The sequence below is a fragment of the Polyodon spathula genome, chromosome 13 (genome assembly GCF_017654505.1).
Source record: "Polyodon spathula isolate WHYD16114869_AA chromosome 13, ASM1765450v1, whole genome shotgun sequence".
NCBI classification, from domain to species: domain Eukaryota; kingdom Metazoa; phylum Chordata; class Actinopteri; order Acipenseriformes; family Polyodontidae; genus Polyodon; species Polyodon spathula.
The window spans coordinates 26,600,052-26,618,597 of record NC_054546.1 but is presented as its reverse complement, the minus strand read 5'-3'; the positions used below and the strand labels follow the sequence as shown (position 1 = coordinate 26,618,597).

Sequence of the window (18,546 nt, the reverse complement as noted above, 5' to 3'; positions counted from 1 at the left end):
TTTATTTACTTTAAAATTTTTATTTACTCAATGTGAAACTTGTTGCTAGTACTGAGCAACAATTCTGTGAAGATGTGGAGGTATCTTCGCCAAGCGCACACGCATGTCATGGTCAATGTTCTTTGTTTATCGATGTCATGGCTGAAAAAACGGTTACACATAGGTAGGTTGTACTGTGTGGGATCAACACTTTCAGTGCTCACTCCAAAATGTCTCCAGCTGCATTTCACTGAACTTGCTTCTGAGGGAGCTCTCTGATGAAATTTCAATGAGTTCTAACAGCTTTGAAGAGACAGAGGTGACAGTTTAGCTTCAATATTCTCAGTAATAGGGATTGTAGCCCACAGGCGTGTAGCGGCTTGTTCCGTCATGAGTTCAGATATTAAGTATTACATTTGTTGAGTAGACCAGATACATGCACTGCAAACTGTGTTTTGATTACGTCAAAGTCAATGTTTCGTTCCTGAATGAATGTAAGAACTCAAACAGATCAGTAGTCCTCCCACCACAGCCACGAACTTTCCAGAGTACTAGTTTCTTTTTGAATGCTGGGCAATAAAATGAGTGCTCCCATCTTGCATAATTTTATTCAGCTTATTCATTTCACTGAATATGTCTGCGAGGTAACCCACTTTTGCCAGCCACACGTCATCTTTCAGCACTTTGGCAAGTTCAGTTTTCTTATCAGCTAAGAAAGTACGTAACTCTTCCTTGAGATTAAATATACGGGTAAGCATTCTGCCTTGAGATAGCCATCTCACCTCTGTATGCATGAGCAGGAATGGTGCTCTGCGCCCACTTCCTCACAAAGTGCAGCAAAACACCTGGAGTTTGTTGCTCTGGATTTAATAAAATTAACAAGTGTTACCACTGTGTTTTGAACACTGTGAAGACCTGGTTGAACAACTTTCGCAGCAAGCGCCTCTCGGTGTAAAAAGCAATATGTCCAAAAAAGTGCAAGTTGCAACAGCTTTTTTGCATAACACCAGAATGTTTTCTGGTCATACAGTGGCTCTCAAAAGTATTCACCCACCTTGGACTTTTCCACATTTTATTGTGTTACAACATGGAATCAATTTAATTAGGAGTTTTTGCCACTGATCAACACAAAAAAGTCCATAATGTCAAAATGAAAAATAAAATTTACAAATTGTTCTAAATTAATTACAAATATAAAACAGAAAAGAATTGATTTCATAAGTATTCACCCCTTTTGCTAAGACACACCTAAATAAGCTCTGGTGCAACCAATTGTCTTTAGAAGTCACATAATTAGTTGAATGGAGTCCACCTGCGTGCAATTAAGGTGTTTCACATGCTTTCAGTTTAAATACACCTGTCTCTGGGAGGTCCCACAGTTGGTTAGTACACTTCCTAACAAAAACTACATCATGAAGACGAAGGAACGTTCAAAGCAAATCAGGAATAAGGTTCTTCAAAAGCACCAAATCAGGGGTAGGATATAAGAACATTTCCAAGGCATTAAATATCCCCCAGAGCACAGTAAAGTCCATTATTAAGAAATGGAGAGAATACGGCACAACTGTGAATCTGTCTAGAACAGACCGTCCTCAAAAACTGAGTGTCCGAGCGAGAAGGGCACTAGTCAGGGAGGCCACCAAGAGGCCTATGGCAACTCTAAAGGAGTTACAGTCTTCCACGGCTGAGCTGGGAGACACTGTGCATATGGCAACAATAGCACGGGTGCTTCACAAAACTGGCCTTTATGGGAGAGTGGCAAAAAGAAAGCCATTGTTGAAAAAACCTCACATCAGATCTCGGCTAGAGTTTGCCAGAAGGCATGTGGGAGACTGAGACCAAGTAGAAGAAGATTCTATGTTCTGATGAGACCAAAATAGAGCTTTTTGGCCTCAACGCTAAGCGCTATGTTTGGCGCAAACCTAACACCGCACATCATCCTGAGAACACTATCCCTACCATGAAGCATGGTGGTGGCAACATTATGCTATGGGGATGCTTCTCTGCGTCAGGGCCTGGAAAGCTTGTGAAGATAGAGGGCAAAATGGATGCAGCAAAGTACAAAAAAATCCTGGAAGAAAACCTGCTGAAGTCTGCAAGAGACTTGGGACTTGGGAGAAGATTAATCTTCCAGCAGGGCAATGACCCCAAACATACAGCCAAAGCCACACTGGAGTGGCTTAAAAACAAAAAGGTCAATGTACTGGAGTTGCCCAGTCAAAGCCCGGACCTCAATCCAATTGAGAATAAGTGGAAAGAGTTTTTTGTGTTGCTCAGTGGCAAAAACTCCTAATTAAATCCATTTTGATTCCATGTTGTTACACAAAAAAATGTGGAAAAGTCCCAGGGGAGTGAATACTTTTGAGAGCCACTGTAGCTGCAGCTCCATCAGTGCAGACCCCAATGCAATTAGTCCAGCTGATTTCATCTAACAGTTTCAAAAGTCTTTCTTTATTCCCTTAATCCACACATACCGAACACAGGTGAGTAAATGGGACATTTTAGAAATGTCTGTGGATTCTGAGTTTTGACCAAAAATCATTGTCACACAGCCGCACTGCGAAACTATGTCTTCTGACATAAAAGCGATCCGTTGTTTGACTGTGCCATTTGACTGGTATTTTTGCCAGTTCATTGGCCTTCTGCTCTCCAAACATTTCCTTTACAAACTTTTTATTATGGTATTTGTGGATTTTATTTCGGCTTCATTACGAAGCAGTTCCTTAGATTTTTGCTCAAAAAATGAATGTTGCTTGTTTTTATATATTTCATGATAATTAAATGTCTTTGTAATTTGGAAGGTTTCAAACACTCATTGGACAGTACTTGTGCACAAACTACACACTGCAATTGAGGTATATCTCCACCTCCAGTAGAAATAAAACCTAAATTCAAGTAGCTGTCTTCATATTTCCTTAATTTTGCAGGGTTAATAACAGCTTTATGTTTTTTACTCAACACCACCTCCTCGCTGTAATTCAGCCCTTACGGTTGAACGTGTTGAAGGAAGTTCTGTATCATCATTCTGTGGGTTTTTTTTTTTTTTTATGCAGATTGCCAAATAAAAAAAATGTATCTATAGTGCCTATAGTACGTATTCACTCCCCTTTGATGTTTTCAGTTTGTTTTGTTACAACCTGAAATCTTGATGCACTTAAATGGCATTTTTTTTCCTTTGATTTACATAACCTACTCAACAGTTTGAAGGGGCAAGATAATTTTTTATTGTGAAACAACAGTTAATGAAAAAAAAAAAACTGAAATGTCTGTGTTAGATAAGTATTCACCCCGAGTCAATACTTGGTATAACCACCTTTGGCAGCAATTACAGCTGCAAGTCTTTTGGGGTAAGTCTCTACCAGGTTTGCACATACGGATCGTGCAGTATTCGCCCATTATTCTTAGCAAAATTGTTAAAGCTCTGTCACGTTGGATGGGGATCGTTGCTGGACAGCAATCTTCAAGTCTTGCCATAGATTTTCAATCAGATTCAAGTCCAGACTTTGACTGGGCCACTCTAGGACATTCACTTTCTTGTTTTTAAGCCACTCAAGTGTCGCTTTGGGTGTGTGCTTGGGGTCATTGTCCTGTTGAAAAGTGAATCTCCATCCCAGTCTCAGCTCTTTTGCAGACTGAAGCAGGTTTTCCTCAAGGATTTGCCTGTATTTAGATCCATCCATTTTGTCCTCTAACCTGACAAGCCTCCCAGTCCCTGCCGATGAAAAGCATCCCCATAGCATGATGCTGCTACCACCATGCTTCACAGTAGGGATGGGGTTACCTGGGTGATGTGCTGTGTTGGGTTTGCGTCAGACATAACGCTTTGCATTTAAGCCAAATAGTTCAATTTTTGTTTCATTGGACCACAGAATTTTTTGCCACATTTCCCACATGCCTTTTTTGCAAATTCCAAGTGGGATTTTACATGGGCTTTTTTCAAAAATGGCATCCTTCTTCCACTCTTCCATACAGACCAGATTTGTGGAGTACCTCGGCTACTGTTGACACATGGACCATTTCTCCCATCTCAGCCATGGAATGCTGTAGGTCTTTCACAGTTTTCATTGGCCTCTTGGTGGCTTCTCTGGCCAACTCCCTTCTTACCCGGCAGCTCAGTTTGGGAGGATGGCCTGCTTTAAGCAGATTCAGGATGGTGCCCTATACCTTTTCTTAATGATCGACTTGACTATACTCCAAGGGATGTTCAATGACTTTGAAATCTTTTTATACCCCTCCCCTGATCTGTGTCTTTCCACAACTTTATCCCAGATTTGTTCTGAAAGCTCCTTGGTCTTCATGGTAGTACCTTTGCTTTGAATGCACTACCCAACATTGGACCCTTAGAGACAGGTGTATTTAATCTGAAATCATGTGAACCGCTTTTATTGCACACAGATGGACTCCATTTAACTTATTGTGTGAATTCTGAAGGCACTTGGTAGCACCTGAGCTTATTTAGGAGTGTCACAGCAAAGGGGGTGAACACTTATCTAATGAAGACTTTTCAGGTTTTTATTTTTAAATTTTTTTCACCCCCTCATTTTTTCACACATTGAAAGTGTTGAGTAAGTTGTGTAAATCAAAGGGAAAAAATCCCATTTAAATGCATCAAGATTTCAGGTTGTAACACAATTGTAAAAACATCCAAGGGGGGTGAATACTTACAATAGGCACTGTATATCTGGTATTTATTGTCTGTTTCCAAAAATGTTTCCTCTGCTTTGGAATTTGTCGTGCTTCCACTGAAATAGCTCTATTACACAGAGAATGTGTTATGTAACCTGAGAACATGTTCATTTCTGCGCATTCTGAAGCCAATAGGTTTCAGCGTGTTATAAGAATGCAGGGAAAATAACACATACTTGTTTTATTTTTGGAGGACCCCTTGAAACCTCCTTAAGGAATGGGAATTGGTTGATATTTGAGAGACGTAATAATTGTTGCGATTGTTCAACTGCTTTCATTTGAAGCCAATTTCATTGAGCCACTGTAAGAAGCTCATTGAACAGAATACTGCCGATTGCAATTTTGATCAGTGATGTGTTGCAATTGATTAAAAGAGAATGGGAATTGCAATTGGAAATTGATTTTAAAAAGGGACTGAAATTGAAAACCATGAGTTTACCTGACCCTGGTCCATACCACGCTCCATCAAAAAAGTGGTTCTATGGATAACCTACAACTCTGGTAAGGAAGCCGCTATGCTAATGACATGGAAGCATTGTTGTATCGCCTGGGTTTCCGCTCCTTAATAACTGACCATCAGAATTATAGAAATATAAAAAAATACTTACACTGCTATCTGCTGTGGGGAGGTGGTACTTCAAGGAAGATAAGAGATTAGAGCCAAGGTTAAAAACCTTGGGGAATTTTGTTAAACACATGATTACATCATCCATAATCTGTGAATACAGGTGAGTGTTAAAAATAGATTAAGTGGAGTGATCTCTCCTGTACTATTAGAGCTCCCTGCAGTGTTGAGTGGAGTTCTCTTTCCTACAGACCTCTATACAGCTCTGCAGTGTTGAGTACTCTTTCCTATATAGGTCTGTTTGGTGCACTTTTACAAAATACTAAACTCCAATTAAGTTATGTATACTGTTATAGGTTCCTGATGTGATTATTAGCTTGTTTTAATTTAAAAAACATAGCTCATGAATTGGACAGGATTTATTGATTGACACTTGACAGCGGCAAATAACCACTCTGGGCTCTACGCTCTGATTGGTAGATATGGGTGGCCGGGGCGGGTTTATTATCCTAGAGATCTCAACAGGTGCCGTTAGCAAGTAAAATCTAAATATTCTACAATAATTACTGCAGCAGATTGTGCAAAAGAATTTGGAAGTGATGTGGCAAACTATATTACACCACCTGCAATGTTTAGCTGGAGTGTCGAGCAACAACCCAGCACCATTTAGACTCAGACTAGAGCCACCAAAAGACAAAGTCACTGCAGAGACAGGGAATGAATAAAGAAACAGCTGTAGGGTGCTCCATGCTCACATTCAACCTGTCTTCAGTAAGCTGCTCAGTCACCTGCTCGTTAACATCAGGGCTGTTTTCAACCCTTTGCGGTCCTGTGTCGGACCAAGTCTGACACTATAATTTCCCCTTTCCTGTCCGACATCAAAAATACGTAAAGCAGAGGTCTCTAGTTGTTTGTTTTTTTCTCCAGAAAAAGCAGAGAAAACCTTTCAATGGCCGAGTGAGACCGATAGGAGCCAAAAAAAAAAAAAAAGGGCCGTATCTGAGCAATACAGTAGCCCCATACACCACACAGATAACACGGCCACAAACAAAGGAGATAGGGTTCAAAGAATATAACATATTTGCAGAGCTTTTTGAGATGTTATAGTAATAAAATAATGACTTAGATCGCATTATTGAGGAGTTTGGTTACAAAACGAGTGATCAGGAGAGGATTTATCAGTATGCACATCTATAAAGAGATAAGTGAAAAATATAGCTAACAAGGGGTGGGGCTTGGCTGGAGATACAGTACTGATGTCCTTTTACCATCCACCTTTTACACCTGTTTTACTCTGGAAAAAATATATATTTTCAACAGCACGTGTAAAAATAAATTGGACCTGACGCCCCTGACAAGCGCTGAATAAACTGACTGCAAAGGGTTACACCATCATGAAATTCAAAATTTAAATAGCTGAGACCATGAAATTCAAGATTTAAATACTGTGAATTTGGTAGAGCCCTACAGCACAGCAGTGTCAAGAGGTGATTGAGAGATTCTTGTAAATTGTAAGCAGTATCATTGTTTCTTACCATGTTTTCCATCATGCTGCTCATCATCCCAAACATGTCCATGAACCCGCCACCCCCGCCCTGCAAACATACAAGGAAACACAGCACACAGCAATCATGATCATTAGGGCTGTGACAAAGGGTACATTTTGACCTTTGAAGGTTCGGAACACATTAGCGATAATTTACTGGTGACAGCACCATAGTTTATATTTGATTGAAAATCCTATTATCATACAGGTAATCCATATAAAAATGGAATAAAACATTAACATGTAGTTTAACCATAAGTTATATAGAACAGTAATCATGTTTTAAATACAAACATACACATTGTATACATTAAACATACACAGTAGTGTTGGACAATAAATGCTTTACAGGTCTCAGCTGTGTAAGTTCACATTCCAGGGCTCGTAAAATCGCTTGCCCGACGTTCCGGGACAACCAAAAAAATCTATTGGACGATGTCTTTTTTTTTTTTTTTTTTTTTTTTTTTTTTATCGGGCAATCCGATTTTTTTACTCTATAGCAAGATAATGTTCTGCGCTTTAATCAAACGGGAGTCTGCTCACAGATCACCCCGGTAAAACATGTTTAGAGGAATCAATGTTTTTCATTGGTAATGCTTGAGTGATTTCTGGGGTGACGTACACGTAAACATTGCTTGTAACCAAATCCCGCGAGAATTTCCCCATGTAACACCCCTGAAAACTCAAGCAACCCTATCTAGCCAACGGACTGGTATATGTCACATGACTGTGTCTTCTCCAGTGAAGCTAAGGGTAAAACGGATACTACGACACCCAAAGTATATACTGAACGCTATGATTTTTTAAAAGAAGTTACAGACTGGAATTACAAGCTACTGTACTCTGCTCACCAAGATTCACATTTTGTTATCTTGTTGTTACCTTTAATAAATCATTAACGTTATCTCCCAACCCAGGAAAATAAATAATTAAATAAAATAATCGAATATGATAGTTATTATCATTGACACAGATTTAGCACCTAGCATGTTGACATCACTTTTTTTCATTTCTTTAATGCGATTAATAAATTGTACTGGTAATTTTATTTTAAATGTATGGTGCTTGCTTATAACTTATTGTACCGAGTGCAGCAACAGCCTAGGGTCCAAACCGTCAGCCGCATGTAGACACAGTACCGTGAAAAAGTATTTGCCCCCTGTCTAATTTTCTGCATTTTTTAATATTTTTGACATGGAATGTTATCAGATCTTCAACCAAAATCTAGTATTAGATAAAAGGGACCCTGAGTGAACAAATAGCACACAATTGTATTATTACTTATTGTATTTATTTATTAAAGAAAGTTATACAACCCCCAATGCCCCTGTGGGAAAAATGAATCGCCCCCTTAGACTCAATAACTGGTTACGCCACCTTCAGCAACAATAACTGCAACAAACGCTTATTGATCAGTCTCTCACAGCATAGTGAAGGAATTTTGGCCTACTCCTTCATGCAGAACTGCTTCAACTCAGTGACATTTGTGGGTTTTTGATCATAAACTGCTCGTTTCAGGTCCTGCCACAACACCTCAAGGGGGTTTAGGACTGGACTTTGATGAGGCCATTCCAAAACTTTACATTTCTTGTTCTTCAACCACTCTGATGTAGACTTGCTTGTGTGTTTCGGATCATTGTCTTGCTGCATGACCAAGCTGCACTTCAGCTTCAGCTCATGGACAGGGGCCTGACCCTGTAGAATTCTCTGATACACAGCAGAATTCATGGTTCCTTCTATGATGGCAGGTTGTCCAGGTCCTGATGCAGCAAAGCATCCCCAAATCATGATACTACCACCACCAAGCTTGACCCTTGGTAAGTTCTTACTGTGCATGCAGTGTTTGGTTTTCTCCAGACATAACGGGGCCCATGTTGGCCAAAAAGTTCTACTTTTGACTCATCTGTCAATAGAACATTGTTCCAGAACTCTTGAGGTTCATCCTAGTGGTTTTTGGCAAACCTGAGACGAGCATTTATGTTCTTCTTAGCGAGCAGCGGTTTCTGCCTACTTGCCATGAATCCCATTTTTGCCCAGTGTCTTTCTGATGGTGGAGACATGAACACTGTCCTTAGCTGAGGCGAGAGAGGCCTGCAGATCCCTGGATGTTGTTCTAGGGTTCTTTGTGACTTCCTGGACAATTTTACACCTTGCTCTTGGAGAGATTTTGGCAGGACGACCACTCCTGGGAAGATTCACTACTGTCCCAAACTTTCTCCATTTGGACAATATGGCTCTGACTGTGGTTTGGTGGAGCCTCAGAGCCTTAGAAATGGCTGTGTAACCCTTTCCAGACTGATAGGCATCAACAACTTTTCTTTCCCGGTGGTCTTCAGGAATTTATTTTGATTGTGGTATGATGTGCCTCTAGAACCTGTGTGTTGACAACTTCACACTGACGGTAAGGGCCAAAGCTAGTCAGATTTATATTGGGCAGGGCTGGCCCAAATCAGGCCTGATTGTTAACCAACATATTCAAACAGCTGACCCTAATTATTCCTTTAATTGGGTTGAGTTAACTGAGGAGGGGAGCAATAACTTTCACACCTGAAGATTGCATGTTTGATTACCTTGCACACCACACAAATGAAAGAAGCACCAAACTTTGGTGTCATTTTTTCTCTCACTCCCTTTATATACTACTATAACCCACAAAAAGGTCTGACTAAATTCAATGTGAAAAATGTGCAAAAATGCTGAAAATCATACAGTGGGGCAAATACTTTTTCACGGTACTGTATACTATTTACATCCTCGCTATATGTCCTTACTTATACGATAAAATACTGATTTAAAAAAAAATAAAACTATTGCTGATGTTGACTGGTACAGCTCTATGCAACCGGCACGGCAAAGCAACATTTTATATATTTTTTTAAACAAGGAACCAAGATTTCAATTAACTTCACGTTAGCTTTGTTTTGTTTGAAGAAACTTCTTTGATGTTTTTTTTTTTTTTTGGGGGGGGGGGGGGTGGGGGGGTGGTGGTGGTTACTGTGACACCCTTCAATGAGTAGGATATAGCCAGAATACTGGATGCAGCTGCATGCCACAGCCACATAGGTACTGTACTTGTAATTCTACTTTTATTCACAATCTCAATGCTATTATTATTATTATTATTATTATTATTATTATTATTGCTAGTAGTGACAAATACTATAATAATAAAGAAAATCAAAGAATAAAACAATACTAACATTATTAATAACTTAGCTAATGCCTTTATCCAAGGAGACTTCCTTAACTTACTCCAGCAGCTTATATTGTTCATTTTGGATTGTCCTTTTACTATAGCGAACAAAAGGCTTTGGACCCAAACGGGGTTGTTACAGTGAGGGTGTACTGTACTTAGTACTTGACTTATATGCTTAATACACGACACTTGCACATTTTAATATATAATGCGTGCACATTTGTTATTTCATTTTTGTTAGTTTTCACCACCATTCTGTTAAACATTTAACAGAGGGTATAAAGAATCCAATACCATCCTTTACAAAAAAGTAATATAACTGACCACGGAGACAGCAAAGACAAGGGCAGGGATCTGCAGGGAATGGATGCTGTGGAGAGGATTCTTGCTATTTTGAACCAATATGTAATTAACATTTGGACTGGATAGCCTGTTAGCTAGGACATCTGCCTGCGGCATAATAGCCACTCTGATTGGATGCGATTACCTGCAATTATTACAATAACAAAAACAACAACATATTTACCATTCCCATCATTCCAAAAGGTGAGAGAGCTCCAGCCTAAAACCAAAATATACAAGTGAAGTGAGTTTGACCAGCAGTAATGCAGTTTCCTGAAATCTACTAATTTTATTTTCCAAAAGATGCAGGTCATCTTTTGTTTGTTTTTCACCCTTAAATGTTGTCCCAGCATGTAAAAAGAACTTATACAAAGATAATTCACAGCTTTACATTTGCTACACACGGTTTCTGCAGGTATGGCAATAAGACTCCTACTGCATAGTTTCAAGCATTCCAAGTTTTAATATGTGCTTGATTAGCTACAGTGTGTATAGGTTACAAGCTCAAGTGTGTCTTAAAAAACTACAGTAAAACCAGTAACGTAAGACTTATTTCAACTCTGTTTCTGTTCTGAATGAATGAATGAATGCTGGCCCCACCCCTCCTCTCCCCGCTTGGGTGATTGTGAGCTTTCTCGTACCTGGATTTGGGGTCTTCTGGCTGGCTGAATTGGAGCGCTCACAGTCCTTCCATCTGTGATCCCCAGGAATGGGTCAAACCCAAATGCCCCAAACATGCTTCTCATCTGCTGCCTGTGTGTCGCAAAGGGATCCCTGCAAGAGTCAGAAAGAGTGGGGGTTAACAGAGACACACACACTGCCTGGGTCTTACTGCGTTTAGTAAATAAACCAGGAATAATTACTCGTATCAATCAAAATTAGATGACGTTCTCTTTCCTATAGACCGCTATACAGCTCTGCAGTGTTGAGTGGAGTTCTCTTTCCTATAGACCTCTATACAGATCTGCAGTGTTGAGTGGAATTCTCTTTCCTATAGACCTCTACACAGATCTGTAGTGTTGAAAGAGCTGACTGAGCGATTCTTTTAAATGCACTGGCTTGTGACTTGGTATTTTATTTTTCTTCGATGCCAGCATGCAATTGTGCCACAACAACAGCACGTTACAATGTCGTGAAGAATCCCTATGGAGACCAGTCACTAAACTAAGTTTGGCCAAAAAAAAAAAAAAAAAAAAGCAGCAGAATGGAGAATAATGTCAGCATAGTTAAAATAAGGTGAAATCATACTTGTTTCCAACTGAAGAGAAACTTGCAGAAGTTAGAATCAGTTAGAATACCTGCCCATTATTACGAAAAATGCACATATTTTAGCCTTTGAGGGAATGCTGCTCACACCTGTCCATAATTCAGGGACTGCCTCACCCACACCTGTTCATATTTCAGGGAGTGCCTCACTCACACCTGCTCATAATGAGAAACACTTTGAGAAAGGGCAGATTTTTTTTTATTTGCCCCTAAATTAAAATTAATTAAGGCATACACTTTTGCTTAATTGATATCACTGCTTAATTACAGGTAGGCAGCAATGTAATAATAATACAATAATATTGTATGAAACATGTTGATTTACATTTTCATAACGTATTAATTCTGCAACTGTTTTTGCAGTTACATGTTTTAAATGTGCTGTTCACCGCATTCTGTTAATGAACAAAACATGCCTTCTTCACACAGACTGGCACATACAAGTCAAGTACTAAGTACAGTACAGTACACCCTCACTGTAACAACCCCGTTTGGGTCATTACTTTTAAAACCCCATTACATTACTTTTAAAAACCCCAAAAGTAATGACTAAAGCTAAGGTTTACAATTTTAGAAAAGCAAACTATGAGGTATGAAACAGAGACTAACAGAAGTAGATTGGAGTAAAATAGAGAAAACACCCACAGAAGAAGGATGGTTGTTCTTCAAAAATGTAGTACTAGAGGCGCAAAACAATTACATCCCTAAAGTAGACAAATCTAAACGTAAGACTAAATTGCCAAAATGGTTTAATAGATCAATTAAAAAAAATATTCAGCGAAAAAAGGCACTTTACAGAGCTTTAAAAAAGGACCAAAAAGAAAGTACGCAGAAAGAGTACACAGAACTGCAAACGCAAGTCAAAAAGGAAGTTAGAAAGGCCAAGAGAAAAATAGAAATGAACATTGCTAAAGGAGCTAAAACCAATTCCAAAATGTTTTTCCAATATTACAACAGCAAGCGAACATTCAAAGAGGAGATTAAATGTTTAAGAGATACAAATGGCAAAATCGTAGATGAAGAAAAAAAAATAGCAAATATATTAAATGATTACTTTTCACAAGTTTTTACAAAGGAAGATACTGACAACATGCCCCACATGTCATCCAGTTCCTATCCAGTTTTAAATAACTTTAGCATAACTGAGGCAGAAGTGTTAAAGGGACTAGGAGCTCTTAAAATAAACAAATCCCCTGGGCCGGATGAGATCCTCCCAGTAGTACTCAAAGAAATGAAAGAAGTAATTTACAAACCGCTAACCAAGATCATGCAGCAGTCTCTTGACACAGGGGTGGTACCGACAGACTGGAAAATTGCAAACGTAATACCGATCCACAAAAAGGGAAACAAAACTGAACCAGGTAACTACAGACCAGTAAGCCTGACTTCTATTATATGCAAACTTATGGAAACTATAATAAGATCCAAAATGGAAAATTACCTATACGGTAACAAGGTCCTGGGAGACATCCAACATGGTTTTAGGAAAGGGAGATCGTGTTTAACTAACTTGCTTGATTTTTTTGAGGATGCAACATTGATAATGGATAATTGCAAAGCATATGACATGGTTTATTTAGATTTCCAGAAAGCTTTTGACAAAGTCCCGCACAAAAGAGTAATTCTCAAACTGAACGCAGTTGGGATTCAAGGAAACACATGTACATGGATTAGGGAGTGGTTAACATGTAGAAAACAGAAAGTACTGATTAGAGGAAAAACCTCAGAATGGAGTGTGGTAACCAGTGGTGTACCACAGGGATCAGTATTAGGTCCTCTGCTATTCCTAATCTACATTAATGATTTAGATTCTGGTATAGTAAGCAAACTTGTTAAATTTGCAGACGACACAAAAATAGGAGGAGTGGCAAACACTGTTGCAGCAGCAAAGGTCATTCAAAATGATCTAGACAAGATTCAGAACTGGGCAGACACATGGCAAATGACATTTAATAGAGAAAAGTGTAAGGTACTGCACGCAGGAAATAAAAATGTACATTATAAATATCATATGGGAGATACTGAAATTGGAGAAGGAATCTATGAAAAAGACCTAGGAGTTTTTGTTGACTTAGAAATGTCTTCATCTAGACAATGTGGGGAAGCTATAAAAAAGGCTAACAAGATGCTCGGATACATTGTGAAAAGTGTTGAATTTAAATCAAGGGAAGTAATTTTAAAACTGTACAATGCACTAGTAAGACCTCATCTTGAATATTGTGTTCAGTTCTGGTCACCTCGCTGTAAAAAAGATATTGCTGCACTAAAAAGAGTGCAAAGAAGAGCGACCAGAATTATTCCGGGCTTAAAAGGCATGTCATATGCAGACAGGCTAAAAGAATTGAATCTGTTCAGTCTTGAACAAAGAAGACTACGTGGCAACCTAATTCAAGCATTCAAAATTCTAAAAGGTATTGACAGTGTCGACCCAAGGGACTTTTTCAGCCTGAAAAAAGAAACAAGGACCAGGGGTCACAAATGGAGATTAGACAAAGGGGCATTCAGCACAGAAAATAGGAGGCACTTTTTTTTACACAGAGAATTGTAAGGGTCTGGAATCAACTCCCGAGTAATGTTGTTGAAGCTGACACCCTGGGATCCTTCAAGAAACTGCTTGATGAGATTTTGGGATCAATAAGCTACTAACAACCAAACGAGCAAGATGGGCCGAATGGCCTCCTCTCGTTTGTAAACTTTCTTATGTTCTTATGTTCTTAATCACACCATCAGGTCTGATCAGCAGATCACCGGGTCTGAGCCGACACAGACTGGCACAATCACACCAGCAGTGCTGATCAGCGGCTCACCGGGACTGAACAGAAGCAATCTGAGCAGCTGGGGTCAGCAGAGAGTAAAGCAATCCAAATAGGTTAATCAGGACAAAGTCAAACATTAACACATCTTATAACAATGAATGTTTCAGTGACTCTGTGGTTAAAGATGTATGACAACCTGTCTCACAGTTTGTAGAATAAGGGACTTGGTGTAACCCCAGTGAGAGCTCTGATGTTTCTATTAGGGATGCACCAAATCCAAGTTTTTGGGATTCGTCTGAATACAGAAACCATCTCAAAAAATTTGGCCGGATACCTAACCGAATACCAAAGATTTTACTTTGAAACATACACAATTCACTACTAGTCCCCTCCCACCCACAACAGAAAAGTAAAAAGAAAGGAGAGCTGCATGTTTGCCATAACACACTATTTTCTTTTATGACGTTTCAACCTGTGTCACCTGATCAGAGCTATGAGGAAAAAAATACCGTGAGCAACCTGAATATCTCTGTTTATTCATTTAGCAGTTGCGTGACGTGTTTAGTGCGTGCGCCGGCAGTAGTTCAAGGAGTTGAGTGCTGCGACAGAGTTCATCAAAAGGGTTCTTATTCCTGAATACCTGTTATTAAATACAACTGTTACGTTCAATACCGGATTTGCGTCTTATTTAAAAGAAGAACTGCACACATTGGAGGGATATAGTATTCGACCAAATCCGAACCCTGCTCAAAAAAAAATACGTATTCGGACCAAATCCGAAACCGAACTCGGTGCATCCCTAGTTTCTATTAACCTGAACTGGTAACCCCTGTGACAGCTCTGGTTTCTATTAAACTGAACTGGGGTAACCTCAGTCACAACTCTGGTTTCTACTAACCTGAACTGGTGCAACCCCAGTGAGAGCTCTGAAGTTTATTAACCTGAACTGGTGCAAACCCAGTGACATCTCTGAAGTTTCTATTAACCTAAACTGGTGCAACCTCAGGAGAGCTCTGAAGTTTCTATTAACCTGAACTGGTGCAACCCCAGGAGAGCTCTGAAGTTTCTATTAACCTGAACTGGTGCAACCCCAGTGACATCTCTGAAGTTTCTATTAACCTAAACTGGTGCAACCCCAGGAGAGCTCTGAAGTTTCTATTAACCTGAACTGATGTAACCACAGTGAGAGCTATGAAGTTTCTATTAACCTGAACTGGGGTAACCCCAGTGACAGCTCTGAAGTTTCTATTAACCTAAACTGGTGCAACCCCAGTGAGAGCTATGAAGTTTCTATTAACCTGAACTGGTGCAACCCCAGTGAGAGCTATGAAGTTTCTATTAACCTAAACTGGTGCAACCTCAGTGAGAGCTATGAAGTTTCTATTAACCTAAACTGGTGCAACCTCAGTGAGAGCTATGAAGTTTCTATTAACCTAAACTGGTGCAACCTCAGTGAGAGCTATGAAGTTTCTATTAACCTAAACTGGTGCAACCTCAGTGAGAGCTATGAAGTTTCTATTAACCTAAACTGGTGCAACCTCAGTGAGAGCTATGAAGTTTCTATTAACCTAAACTGGTGCAACCTCAGTGAGAGCTATGAAGTTTCTATTAACCTGAACTGGTGCAACCCCAGTGAGAGCTCTGAAGTTTCTATTAACCTGAACTGGGGTAACCCCAGTGACAGCTCTGGTTTCTATTAACCTGAACTGGTGCAACCACAGTGAGAGCTCTGAAGTTTCTATTAACCTGAACTGGTGCAACCCCAGTGACAGCTTGTTTTTATTAAGCCTGAAAGAGCCCTGTCTCAGGATCTGGCATTGGTTTTTAAATTGGTTATTTTTTTCATAATTTATAGTAATTTATATGGTAAACTACAGCAATGGAATTATGTGGGTGAAAATCAATGGGACATTTTAAATGTATACAAGTGTCATAAAACAAGACTGAATACTAAAGTCTACTTTTTAATTAAGTTTAAATTGCAAACATACATTTATAAAAAACGTTTGAATGTTTATCAGTATATTTACACTCTGAACCGTGGCCTGCTCTGCAGCCCCAGCCCTGGTTCTGGAGGGGGGGTATCGTAGAACTATACAAACTCATTATCGGATATTGGGATGAGCTCACCACAGAAATCAAGTGTTGAAAATCATTGGAGGGTCATTGCTGTGCAACAAGTGAAGAAACAGCAGCTTGTGTTGTGATGATGATTGCTGCTTTTCTTAGACTGTGGAGAACTGCAATCCACACAAACACAAGCAACTGTTTCTTCACTTGAAATGGTAAATTAGCCCAATCTGCACCAATGACCCTCATTTGTGGAGCGCTTGATCCAAATAATGGGTTCCTGCAGCACTAGCGAGCGGCACTGGAAACATGCTTGTAATCACACAATGAACCATGCAAGAAACTAAACTAAGACTGCACAGGCAGAACTCAAAGGCAAAACAACTTCAGCGTCTCAACTTGATGTTCTTTCACAGTGAGCACTGGCTGTTTCAACAGGAGGCTGAATGTCGATTCACGTATGAGATCACACCGGCAACATGTTACTGCACATCCTAACTTGCATCAATACACAAGTTGCAATAAATACATAGGATGACATTTGTAACCCTGTAATGACTATGTGTTCCTGCATTGGGAAAAGCATATATATCTGCAACATCAATAAGAATTACAGGATTAAAACAGTTTTTATTATTATTTAGTAGCAGTTTTCAGCTGGTAAAGAATCTAAAAATGAATATATATTTTTTTTTCCTAAACGTGCATTTACTAGTGGAAATGACACATCTTTCTTGCATTTTTACACAAGCATACACTGCAAATTGTATCCACTACAAACATAATTAACACTATTACACACTGCCTGGAAATAAGACTCAAATTGCACAGCAGTTTCTCTAATTCCATTTTTATTATGAGCTTGATTAGGCCCAGTGTATAAATATAACAAGCTCAGGTGTGTCTTATTAAACTTTCAGTGAAACCAGGAATGGATCCAACTGTTGTGCAATACGAGTCGTATTTCCATGTATTGCTAATTAGAAAGATGCCACACTAGCCAATGACAGTACTGGCAAAAAACATGCACCCGCATTTAGCCACACAAAATTATATTGTACACAAGAATATATACACAATATCATACATGAAAATGAATCATACCTATATACTATCAACATAACAATGAACACGAAGCACATTACTTATTTTTTCACACGAGACAGTGTCACATAAATAATTCTGAGGCAGGAGGTACCTCGCTTCACAACGGCAAAACAAATGAGTAGGAATCATGCAATTTCTGTGTTTTAATGCGCGATACATTTATATACATTACAATTATACTCACAACATATAAGGGTTTTCATCCATGTCGCGTAAATAGCGAAACATCCTCTGTTCGGGTATAATGCCTTTAATATATACACACCTTGTCTACCTAGCTTTTCTTAAAATAAATAAATGCAAACACCAATATAATGTTGCTAAATCGCTATAAAATTGCGTTTCCTGCGGTATGTAACTTATTTAATTGTTATTTTGAATCGCTTCCTTCTTTTCTTTCTCTTGCTGTTTTGTTTTTATCTTCCTTTCTTGACTTTCCTTCACCGACCGTCCACAGCAACAAAACCGGAAGTTGGGTCACAATGGAATACGAAAGAGTCAAATAAATGGAATTAGTTATACGGTGATTTCATTTTTTCACATTTTAAAACACAAGACATACTTATGGGGCTTAAACGAGTGCGTGTTGGTGTATTATTTTTAGAAAAGGAAACTGTTTGTTGAAACACAAACAAAAACGTGCTTCCAGAAATGGCGTCAGTAATAAAAATATATGTTTATCAGTTTCCAATACAAATACAGTATATATATATGTGTGTGTGTGTGTGTTTTAATTTCTTTATTCAACCATACATATTTAGTTTCATATTGTGTTCTGTATCCCCTTTCGTTAAGTTTATTATTGTTATGTTATGAAATAAGCTTCTTGTAAGTTTTTGTGCAATTAATGATATTTTGAATTGTGGGCAAAATTTCCCTAGCCTTCTGAATTCAGGCCGTTTGCTTGAATCGATTATTTTTGCCAGTACTTTATGGATGTTTGTTTATAGCATGCAAAGATAACATAATGGTAGTGCACACAATACAATTAAAATGAATTGCTTAAAATAAAAAAATAGAAAAAACTGCTTAC

At 38.9% G+C, this 18,546-nt stretch overlaps 1 protein-coding gene across 6 annotated transcripts in view; it reads right to left on the bottom strand.

Annotated features, from left to right (window-relative positions):
• Positions 1 to 18,546, bottom strand: part of LOC121325745 (myeloid leukemia factor 2-like) — a 31,224-nt gene that overhangs the window by 12,590 nt on the left and 88 nt on the right. For 2 of the 6 annotated variants that reach the window (XR_005951363.1, XM_041268675.1), the window contains exons 1-5: positions 17,698 to 18,518; positions 10,956 to 11,088; positions 10,499 to 10,534; positions 6,766 to 6,825; positions 5,274 to 5,300 (exon numbers count right to left, since the gene is read on the bottom strand). Coding sequence is in view for 5 of the 6 variants with exons in the window: in XM_041268675.1 (XP_041124609.1) it covers positions 5,274 to 5,300; positions 6,766 to 6,825; positions 10,499 to 10,534; positions 10,956 to 11,088; positions 17,698 to 17,741 (300 nt within the window). In the remaining variant the exon portion in view is untranslated. Of the gene's footprint in view, positions 1 to 5,273; positions 5,301 to 6,765; positions 6,826 to 10,498; positions 10,535 to 10,955; positions 11,089 to 17,697; positions 18,519 to 18,546 lie in introns of those variants that run through there. The other 4 variants (XM_041268679.1, XM_041268677.1, XM_041268676.1 and 1 more) reach the window with 4 other exon arrangements.